The sequence below is a fragment of the Apteryx mantelli genome, chromosome 7, assembly GCF_036417845.1.
Source record: "Apteryx mantelli isolate bAptMan1 chromosome 7, bAptMan1.hap1, whole genome shotgun sequence".
In the NCBI taxonomy this organism is placed as follows: domain Eukaryota; kingdom Metazoa; phylum Chordata; class Aves; order Apterygiformes; family Apterygidae; genus Apteryx; species Apteryx mantelli.
This window is the reverse complement of record NC_089984.1, coordinates 8005337-8017477: the sequence shown is the minus strand read 5'-3', so window position 1 is coordinate 8017477 and position 12141 is coordinate 8005337. Positions and strand designations below refer to the sequence as shown.

The 12141-nt window shown below is 36.9% G+C and overlaps 1 protein-coding gene across 1 annotated transcript in view; it reads right to left on the bottom strand.

Moving 5' to 3' along the window:
* The window catches only part of CTNNA3 (catenin alpha 3), a 586211-nt gene extending 574789 nt beyond the window's left edge, over positions 1-11422 (bottom strand). The window contains exons 1-2 of the mRNA XM_013945648.2: positions 11398-11422; positions 4857-4963 (exon numbers count right to left, since the gene is read on the bottom strand). Coding sequence (XP_013801102.2) covers positions 4857-4963; positions 11398-11422 — 132 coding nt within the window. The remainder of the gene's footprint in view (positions 1-4856; positions 4964-11397) is intronic.
* Positions 11423-12141: the final 719 nt, after the last annotated feature.

Sequence of the window (12141 nt, the reverse complement as noted above, 5' to 3'; positions counted from 1 at the left end):
AAGAATTAAAGGCAGACAAAATGAGTGAGAGACAGCTCAGGAATTTGAAAGATAATTAAGAAAAATGAATAAAAAGAGTTGGATGAGTGGGCTAAGGAGCAGCAAAAGTTTAAATGAGGAAAATATAACTTTGTTAAAGAGAAACTACTATTTTGATGAATTGATTGATTTTAAAAAGTGACTCTTCCTAGAACATGTTATAAAGCATGATCAGCACCTCTTCATTTTTATTAGATGTTAGAATATATTTAGCAGTTCTATAATAAATAAAGGACTTGTCCTACATGAGAGTGCAAATAAACCTGAGAACAATAGCACCAAACACACTTGATGTTTTCTTGTCCGCATCTTTTATCTCAGTATTCTTCTTCCCTCCAACCTTATTATTAAGTACTGCTTCCTTAATTATAATCTGACAGTGCCTCTCTATTTGGTGACCAGCCTTTGGCAAGTCCAGGGAACCAGCATGCAAAGGACTGACTCCCAGGACAAAGCAGGAAAGATGCCATCACAGCAGTGCATGTGAAAAGAAGGGTATTTCTGGAATAATGAAATTTACCAAAAATATATGGGTCTGAGTGCAGTCAAATGAAGCCAATTAATGAGTTGGGAGAGAAGAAAATATTTTTCCTTTAATGTCTGTTTAAATACAACAATAATAGTTTCAGTATTAATTCAAATGATGGTTTTATTTATGTAGCATCTCTTTTTTTTAAATTTAAGATTTGAAACACTTGAATTTGCAATCTGAAAAATTATAGAAAGCTTGGTGAATATGTCATTACCTTTTTTAAAATGTACACCCCCAGTTCCCACATGTCTATAAGTAAAATAACAGCCAGAGGACAGTATTCAACCTGGTTTTGCTCTATTTACCCACAGTCATTCTCCCAGTAACAATTGTGATTGTTGATTATTAACATATGTTACTTCACAAAGTTATTTTCTTGTAACAGGCATTATTCAGTGGGCTTGGAAAAATCTTAGCCAATGAACCTCCGAAACCATCTTTACAACCTGAAAAACTATATAAATGTTCTTTGCACATTAGCCAATGGAAAAAAAAAATCTGAATGTGAAGTCACACTTTCTCATATCAGTAAATTAGGCAAAAAAGAAAAGTCAACTCATCATCAGCTACCTCCTCATGTGAAAATGAACAGAAGCATAAACACATTCCAGGGTGGAGTAAGCCTAGCGGATTGACTTCACAGAGAAAACAGAGAAACAGCAAAGCAGCACTCTTCAAGAAATCACAAAATTTTCTCATTATATTGCCAAGCAGTGGTTTAAAATAACACAGTGCATATGCATTATATTGTGTGCAACAATACTGGAGAAAAAGCATCTAATCTGTTGACACAATTTATTGCAGATAGGTGCAAACATGAAACTGATCTTTTCCTGTTAAAGGAAATGGTAGACTAAAATGCATCAGAGGCTGGGCATTCCTCTAAAACAACCTTATGTTACTTACGCTCTGGAGAAAAAGTTTGAGATTAAAGATAAATCAAGGCTAAAGGTGCAGAGTAAAAAAATCATAAATGGAGAGGCTAAAGATTTATGAACACATATATCCAGAAGTCAGACTGACAGAGCAAGACATATTATCTATCAACTATCGCAAATATTAAACTGTAATTTTGAGTCTGTTGCATGCAGATTCCAATCCAGAAGCAGCTGGACATTCTGCATTCAGTACATTTACATATATAACATAAAAATGATAGAAACCATACAATGGAACAAATGGAGACCAATGACAACTGCTAGCAGTTACGGTTTTTGTTATATGTCCCAGCAGAAATGAAACATTTAACTTCTAAAAATGAAGTTAATTCGAAAGTGAAATTCAGAATTCAATTTTTATGCAAGTATTTACATCTCTCAGAAGGCCACCTTGTAATCATACTCTGAAGTGGCAGCCAGATAATTGCTTTAGGGCAACTACCCAAAAAGGAAATAAGGGTACAGTTACCTAGGAAGAAAACTACATACTGGTATTTTGTACCACCTTTTATGATCCACTTTCTATGCCTCCTCTCCTCCTGCTGCAATTCTATGCCTCACAGAAACAGGTTGCTTCTGTTCCTATCAGTATTACAACATCTTTACAGACAAACAAAGAACTGGATCCTTTAAGGTACTGAAAACAACTCGCACTTTAAATAATTATGCTCTCAAATTCATCATCTTTAAATCTTTTTAAGTACTCAAGCTTGACTATTAGCACTGTCTGTTCTCCACTCTCACTGCAGAGCACTGCTCCCTGAAGCCTCCCCACAACTGCTCCCAGAATCCCACCTGGCACAGAACCACACCTTTCTCCCCAGACAAAGCCCCAGAGTGTGATCTGGGGCTTGCTCCAAAAGGCATATAAACAGGACCACACCAGGTCCTGCTTCCTCTGCCTTGTCTAGTCTTCGTGCACTATCCCAGGAGGTCTTGTACTCTCCCATCTGAATGCATGTAGCACACCCCAACAGAGTACTGCTGTGAAAGCATAAATATTGCAGACTGTGATGAAGTCTTCTCATTATATTGGATACACAAAAATGAAGTATTATTTATAAAGAATCTTGGGGAAAAAAATGGCTCAGGTCCAGCGAGAGGCTATTTGGGGCCACAGGAAATTCAAATCCTTGAGAAAGCATGCCTCAAGCCATCCCAGAGCCTGGGGACTCACAGTTGCAAGAATCTCCCTGGCAACTTTCATGGCAGAAAGGTTTTGCACCGAGGGGGGCCAAGCTATGTCAACCAAAATGCAAGAATATGACTAAAAATGATCTATTTTAAGGCCCACGATAAGAACTAGCATGGTCATGTGGTAAGCTTGGAGCAGATAAGTATTGTGTGTGGCATACACAGCATGCTACAGAGCTCTATGGTTTAGGGGGGACAAAAGCCTGAGGGATAAAGTTATGATGAGCATGGTTGAGCAATGGAACAGGTTGCTCAGAGAGGTTGTGTAGTCTCCACCTTTGGAGATATTCAAAACCTGAATGGATTATGTCCTGAGCAGCCTGCTACAGGTGACCCTGCTTTGAGCAGAGGGGTTGGACTAGATAATCTCCAGAGGTCCCTTCCAACCGTAACTATCATGTGATTCTGTGATAAATTACAAGTGAGGAATCACTCCAAGTGCTATGCTATAAGCTGCAGGGGTGCAAGCCATTCTGCACTGCTGGCAGGGGATTACATCTATTACTCTCTTGCTGTGGCCTGAGGGTATGTTTACAAAGCAGTCATTGCTCTGACAGCAGCTCATGTAGATACATATTACAGGAAAATTATAGATGTAGTCCAAAATTTGATGCAAAATGTGTTAATGGAAAGACTCTCATTAATGATGAGAAAATGGGTTATATAATAAGCCCTCAGAGAAGGGCTGTTCAGAAGAGGATATATGTATGTATAGTTGCTCTGAGAGATGTTCATCCCATCACTTTGAAGCATCTGACAATGAAAGTTGGGCTTTACATCCCCCTATTATCACTGGATAATATAATAATAATATAATGTTACCACTTGAAAGAGGTAGGAGTTTTCAAGTAAGTGATTCACAGCACTTTAATTAGATGCCAAATTAAACAGTGTTTAGCCAGCTTCAAGATCCCAGCCCACGGATCCATAGTGAAGCAAACTTTAAACACATTAATAGCGTAGCAAGAGCAGCAGTCTCAGTCCAGCTTCTTGGACAGGCTTTATAGCTTCTCCTGAGCTCCGGGATACACATCTATACTGCTAGCAATGGTCAAGCCAGCTAGTTTAAAGTCACCTTAGGCTTACCTACACAAACTGCAGTCAGAGCAGTGACTGCCAAACAAACATACCCACAGGCACCAGGGAAAGAATACTAAACAAGCAGTGTACACCTGTGACAAGTAGTTTGATCTGCAACATCTTGGCAAAGCTAAAAGATAGTGATAGGCTGGCATAGTTGTGCTACATGTAATTGACTGATTAGAAGCAGGTGCCCCAACATCTTTGCATTAAATAAGAACAAAGTTCAAAATAGTTTGACATTCAAGATGGAAGATGTCCTTTCTATTCTTTCTCCTATAACATATTCCTACAGAGGTCTTTTAATACTCTTTTAGTTATACACAATATATGGAAAAACAGTTCAGATCTTCTGCAGATAAGTCCTTTCCACTGTATTGAAAAAGACATTTCTAACCCATGCATAATATAGACATAATGTGTTAGAGATGCTCTCATTAAGCACTGCATATTTAAGTGGTGGACATTTAAAATAAAACTTGAATATGCTGTCCTGAAAAGAAAGTATCATCAACAAATCTGACAGCCTTTTTGTAAATCCCTGAGTCCAAATGTTGTTTAGGTTGAAGGAAAAGTACTCAAATAACATTTATACAATGTGCAATAGTTACATGATCTTCCAGCATCTCTTCTAAAATATACAGAATATGTTTGTTTTCATGATTCAGATAAACAAACTCACCTAGAGATTTCAAGCCATCACTTTTACAGTCTTCACTACTTAAACTTCTTAAAGTTTACCACTTAAAATATGAAACACTTCATGTGTTGGAACTCCATTTGTAGTCCATTCTACATTTACACATCCACTGGATAACACTGCACAAGAAACTAGCTAGAACATGCTACATTTGTTGTAATACTCTGTGGTGGAATTTGTAAAAATGGAAGTGACTAAATGAATTATCAAACTGGGAAAGCGTTTCCCCTGGACAGTTCCTGAGCCAGAGTATCCACTGGTACAGAAGAGCCATGGGTATGCTTTTCACAATAATGTCCTTAGCCAAAGTTCTTCACCCTTATTCCCTTTCCTCTAACAGATACCCAATTTATTTTCTGCACTATTGAAATACCTGAACTATCAATGGTTCCAGTAGTTTCTCCACAGTAAACGTCTGGATCTGCAAATCCTGAGGATCAATTTTCAGTTTAACATTTGGCGCTTCTGTTGACATTTCACCTAGGTACAAAACAAAAAACTGGAATAAGCAATCATGATAGCAAGTCTCACTGCACTGTCAGCGCCCTGAGACCACTTATTGGGGAAGAGACTTGGTTCAATGGCAGGCTTCAAATTTCAAGAGATGAAAGAAATCTTTCTGACTCCTTGTTTCTAAATTGTGAAAAAACACACAGATACTTGCATAAACTATAAAACTATAAAAAGACCTAAGATCATACATTCTCTAGTAGTCAATAGTAATAATAATGAGCTTTTAACCAAAATTTATATATTGTATTATTGAATTGATCATAAAAGAAAAATACTATTGCTATACACATTATACTTGTACTTTAAACAATATGTTAAATGACAGTGATCATAATGAAGATGTTAAGAACAAAAACATGTACAGCAACTCTTTAAAGTCCTGGCAATTAATGGCAGGAGAAAGTGAAACATTTAATTTACCTTACACTCTGTAATACCAAACATTTTCTAAGTGTCAAGATAGATTAAGTCCAGAAAATCTATTACTGAAGTCAGTAAGAAGGATTTAAAGCTAAATAAGGTCTTCGAAGTGAATAAATTATTCATTAGGAGCTTGATCCAAAGTCCACTGATATTAATTTAAGGGTTTTCACAGAATTCATTGGGCCCTGATTCAGGCCTTTGGCCACCATGGTGATAAGTGTGTGCATGCTAGTACAGAATTATATCTGTAGTTTTGTCAAAACGTAACTAATTATTGCCGCAAAACAAAAGACATTTTTAAATTTCCCAGGAACTTAATTTCCCATAAAACATAGCTCAGCAAAGTCTTTACAGGCAATAAATATTTCAAACACACAAATAATGGATACCTGTCCTTTTTAAGGAGGACTTATTACAACCATTGCTGCTGTATAATAAAGTAATAAGGTACTGTGACCACGCAGGCTAAAGAGATATATTGTCACCTTCTGGTGAACCTAGAATTGATTTAATATGACACAATAGGTTTAGAGTTTCTATAGCAAGTTTATAGCATAATAGGTATCCACATTTCACTTGCAGGCAAAGACAACATTAATAGTAATTAAAGAATTAAGGTTAGACATAATTTAGGTTTTTGCCATTCTCAGTAAAAGGTTATACAAGTGCCAAGTTTATTGCTTTATTGTAAGCTATACTAGTTGCAGCCCTAAGTTTTCGTATATTCAGTTGCAGACATTCAGGTGATAGCTTCTGTAAAGAAATGATTTTTCAGTTTTAATTCAAAGTCAAAAGACACAGAAAACAAAAACTTGGGATCAGACTGACCAGAATTACACTTTTCCTTCTATTTAAATTATTTAATACAAGAACTCTAGAAATATCAATGCAAATTATTTCACACGTTTTACTCTTTTAGTTTTTAGACACTTGTAACAAAAACCAAGGAAAACAAATTCGAGTCTCCCAAGATTGCCAACATAAGTGGTTCTCCTTCTGTCCAATGAATCAGTGAGGGCTTCAGAAACCCAGAGGGCTCCTAGTCAGCAAAGGGGCTGCAGCCCCTCTGCAGCTTGAATTGTCATGTATACTCCTCCGTGTGGCGACGTTGCATCTGTGCAAGCGTATGGATCACACCTCTTATTCCCACAGCCTCAGGTGCAGCTGTCATGAAGTGCTCTGAAATGGATCACTGTCTGCTGATTCTATTCAACTCAGCACAAAACACCTCTATTCACTGAGTCGGGAACAAAGCAGACTGAAAACACAACATAGCTGTAGAGGCTGGTGGTTAGGGTATGCTCCTAGAAGGCAAAATACCTTGCTTCTAACCTTTGCTCAACTAATGTTTTCAGTATTTCAGACTAAGTAGAACCACAACAGACAGAAGACATCAAAAGTTACCCAACTCAGAATATCTACATGATGGCTTAACATAAGAAATGGAAGCCAACCCTTCCCCATCTGACTGATGACCATTGAGCCAAAGGCACATGGAAAATGGTGAGAATATTAATGCTTAGTTTGGTGGCTTACCAGTCCTAGCTCTCTATTGTGTCTATTAACTAATAAACAACTGTTTTGCACTCAAGTTCTGTATGTCCTACTTTCAGAGTCTCTTTGAGCACAGTAAAATTGTCCAAACAAAAGGGACCTGGAAACAGTGTTACAGTTAAAAGGATTTTTTTTTTTTTGGTGAAACACAGGAGAAGGGGTTATTTTTTTAAACAAACGTGATAGCATCATGCATGCAATCTGATTAATAAAAATACACCATGCACATGCTCCGAGACCAACAACGGAACTGGTTTACAAAAGTACTTCCATGGTTAAAATCTTCTGTGTTCAGGAGAGTATTATGCTTACTAATTAAAACTAAGTACTTGCTCCTCATCCCTCCATAGGTTCGGAAGTAACCAGAGTGTAGACCCTCTGAAAAACTCTGGAGGAGGGCAAGCCCCCATTATAAAAGGGACATGGTGACTTCCACAGGAGTATTTAGTGGTTGGCACTATAAGCATTTAAGTGGTCAGCCCACTGTTTCAATAATGGAATGATAACAGACAAACCACGCATGGCACCTGGAAACCCTATAATGCAAGCAGAAAACCACTGCACACAAAGGCATTACACTCAGGTAATTGATCTAAGAAGCATCCAGTTTTAATCCATGCTATTTATTTATTTTTAAATCCAGTGAAAGATTTGTAAGAATTTGCAGCCTTATGCAAGTTAATGGAGGTTTTACTATTTATGCCAATGGGGCCAGTGATTCATCCCTAGACTTTCATCTAATCATAGAAATAGATTTGGTCTCATAGCTGAAGGACTTTTAATGCTGACATAAGGACACAGCTTATGACTGTACTAAAACACTTCTTTAGTTTTATCCTTATCACAGCCACAGTCTTGACTACTTAAAAGGAGAGCTTCATTCAAGCAAGAAATAATGGGCAACCACCATGGCTGTGGTCCTGACTTAAAATAATCCTAACAGGATAAGATTATCCATCTCTTCTGCTAGGACTGGATCGTTGTTTCATCAAAGCTCCACTTCTGTTCCTTCCAGTTTTAATTCCAATTAGACTTTTAAAAATTAATGATGACTTTCTACAAAGCTGCACTGAAAGTAAAATGGAGGTTATGCACACAGTCTCCTCACTGCTGAAATATTTCCATTCTATGATCCTTCCACCTTATTTTATCAGTTATTTCAGCTTCATAAATCTTCAGTTAATTGGACCATACATCCCCAAGCAATAGTTTAGATCGCCCGATTTTATTAAAGAGTTGCTCACTGTCACTAATCTTAATAACTCACTAACATTCATTTTTGAAAAAGGATATCTGAAATGTGAAACATTAAGCAAATACTTTAGCATTTTTCATTCTCTTAAAATAAAGTGATTTCTTCGGGATAAAAGTTTTATACAGCTTTTACTTGACTGTATACTCTAGGCACCATCTAGTCTCTACAGAATCATTAAACTGTAAAAATAACCTAATATTGTAATCAATTCTTGATAATATACTGGGTCTGCAACAAAACAAGAAATAAGGCAGACTCTCCATCTGCTGTTCAGTGGAGGAATCAAGAAAAATAAAAGATATGATGGGTGATGATAATCTAAACCATGCACCCTTGAAATAGCATATGAATATAGTTCTTGTGGCCCTTTCCCACAAATTCATAATCATTCACAGGGCTTTATAAAAACTACAGCTTTTGTCATCATGAAACTGCAACACCTCCTGGTTTCTCAATATTATGTACATACATCCTTGGTGAGCTTCTGAACTCTGCAAAGAAAGCTCATTCTTGCAGTTCCACTTAGACCAAAAGACATGCACGCTCTGTACTCACTCGAGCAAGTTTTATTTTTATTATGTATTTAATCTGTAGTATTTCTCACCTAAATATTCATTGGCTCCTCATGCACGGGAACTAAAAACAAAAGTAAAACCAAATACTTAACCATATAATACTCCGGAAATACATTAAATATGGAGTATTATAAGTGAAGTCTCCATGTTTCAAGATTGAGAGGCAGAGTATAAAATGCAACCTCGAAAAGATGACACCTATCAACTGCATCATTCTATTTTTAGCAACTAATATTCAGAAAAGGTTCCATGTCTGAAAAGTAGATTAAACCTCAAGCTTGTCCATAGCTATGACTATACGAGAGTTACTTCCAGCAACATTTGCTATATTAGCAAGAGCTATCAGTAACCTGGAAACCAGGTTCCCACTGACATTTAGACATCCACACACTTTTGAATTAAAGATAATAAATATTAACTAAGATCCCTTTTAACGTGTTAAAGTAAGCTTTCCTACAATACCAGTAACTTGCTCTGAAAGCCATAAATGTCCATCATGCACATCCCTACTCTTCTCAATTTGTTTCTACATCTGAACTTGACTCCTATTTAATAGCTTCTTAACCTGCCTCTCCCATAATAAATCAACAATGCATAAGCCTTTGGTTGGAGCTGCAGGGTTGGCAGATAGGGTGTGGTATGCCTATGCCCACCTGTTAACAAGTTGGTGCAGCATAAGAACTTCCAGCCACACAGCAGAGAAGCATCCAAGCTGCTGAAAAGTTGCTTCTTCTGATGAAGCCCTAGAATTCCACAGGATACTCTCCTCCAGCTTCACTGGGATTGCATCAAGCCAGATCTTTTCATATTTTTGAAAAGTCCTTTTTTACTAGCTGGCATAATCTTTACCAGGCTCCCAATATAAGGGCATCTCTTGAAATCCATTACAACTATTGCAAATCAATGGTACTGATACTGCTGTGAATTCTTTCCGGGCAAGATCTTAAAGCAGTAGCATGAGGACATGTTAAGAACTGGATAGAGATAGCACTTTGTGCTTCTACTAAGATTTGAAGAAATCATGAGATGATTTTCACTTTATTTTTTTCTGCAGATACAGTCATGCTTTAAGTTTGTAGTGGCTTCACCTCAATTCATTGATAAAAGGGTTAGTAATTCCTTTACTCAAAATTCAGAAATAAGGTCTTTGTTGCTTGCAGCAAGAGCTGCCCTCCCTTCTTTCTGCACATCTTCTATGCTACAGATCAACAATGATGGCCAGGTCTTTCATAAAATTTGGCAGATAAGATACAGTTGTAATTATAATCACTTGTTCTTATAAGACATCACTATGCTCCAGAATCCTACCTCTGAACAGCTTCAAATTTGTGAACTGTTACAAAGGCAATCCCCTTTTTAGAGCTCAGAAAAATCTCCATGTGCTGTGACTTTCTCTCTTTTTTCATTTTTTTTTAAACTCTTCCATGCTTTCTAAAGTAGGCATTTTTATTCTTCACTTTGGTTCTGTCACAAACACTTTTGAACGCAATAGTGATCTTCTTGCATTCTGTCAGTCTCATAAATTATTATCATTAACTGAAAGTCAAAGTAAAAAATCATTTTCATTGTGAAAGTGTTTTCATTTTCTTAAAATTTTAATTATATTCAAAGGTACAAATAACCTATTTAAAGGCTCACTAGCCGATTCTAAGGTTTTTTTTTTAATATTCTAATACCTCCTGCTAAACTTCCTTAAGACAGCCTAAACATGAGAACTAACTTGCAAGCCAATGCAGTGAAAACTGCAAAATCTTAAACTATTTTGATACACTGACTTCAGATTTTTAATTTATTAGGCGCTCTCTACTGTTATTTACTATATTAGTAATTAAATATTTATGTAGAATAAGGCTTTTTAATCAAGGCAAGGGTAATGTAATAGAAAGAAAAATATGTCAGCAGTAAAGATCGTTCTGGGGCTTTTTCTGATATTTCCACTCGCAAAGCAAACTTTTCTCCTTCCAGTTTCCTCATTAACCAAACAAGTTTTGGTGTTCACCTCAGGAAAAAATGGAGATCACAGTCCATTTTTTTTAAAATGCACATATTTTCATAAAATGCACTGCTCCAGTATAATCTGCTCTCTAATTACAGCAGGGATCTTGACTGTGAGATATTTTGGTAAAAGACTGTTATAACCTCACACTCAGGTACATTAACCTTTACAGTAGGCAATTTCAGCACCGCAGACCAGCAGCTCTTACAACACTTAGGATGTTAAGCACATGTCACAAGATACAGTTCTTCTGTCTCAGAAGAGCCAGAAAAGCAACCACCTGCACACTTCAAGTGCAGCATGCTTTAAGATAATACACATTTTGTCTTTTCAGCAGATGTGTCCAAACTGAAACTGCTGAGTGTTTTGGTTTAAGAAAAAAGACACATGAAAAAAAGGCAGAGAAGTTTGCATCAGCCTGCAATACAATGTGACCACCGTATCTGCAGTTTTTAGATGATGTATAAGTACACCATACACAGACAAACTAATCAGCATCAGAAAGCAGAGCCTAAGATATTCTGTGTAAATTAGACAAACTTAACTTCAGAATCTAATTCCTGCTAAATCATTAGAAAGCCAATAGCATATCACTCACCTATCCTAGAAAACAAATGGTCCATATGTAGAACTAAAGCAACTGTCTATGTAATTTCCTTGGGTTAGGAACTTCAGTGCAACTGCTCTGGCTCACTATTTGGCTTCTGAGGCATCTGCAAGCGGATTGCCTGACAAGCTCTCCAGTGTATTTCAGGATGACTGACAGGACACAGTGGCGGCTGGAGGGGTGGCAGGGGGATGGGCATCCTTAAAGCTATATACTAATGCAGATATATGCCCTCAAAAATTTAGAGGTTAAAAAATTCCTTTAAATCCCTTTTGAGCAATTTGATGACACAAAACATGCCAATGCCATTACTTGTGGTGCTTATGCTTGTAATTTTCAACACAGCTATTATTTTCCCATGCATTCTGGTTGTATGCCAACTTCTGTCTCAAGGCAATGACTCAGACTCAGACTTTTGAACTAGACAGCAAAGGGATTCATCAGGCTCTCACCCAATCACTTGGCACCAAATTTGTTTTCTTTCTTTTTTTCTATTGTATGTTATCCTACACTGACAAACACTATATCATCCTATCAAGTTCACAAAATGCACAGGCCTACTGCCTTCTAAAAAGCAGGAAAGACATCAGAAATTGTATTTTATAAAAACAAAGTAGTCTGAATGTGTATATTTAAACAAGGAACACATGCACAGGACACACGAGGACTTCCAAGACATTAAGCACTCCTGAGAACATTTAATAGAATATGTTTTATTACTTGTTCTTAATTTTA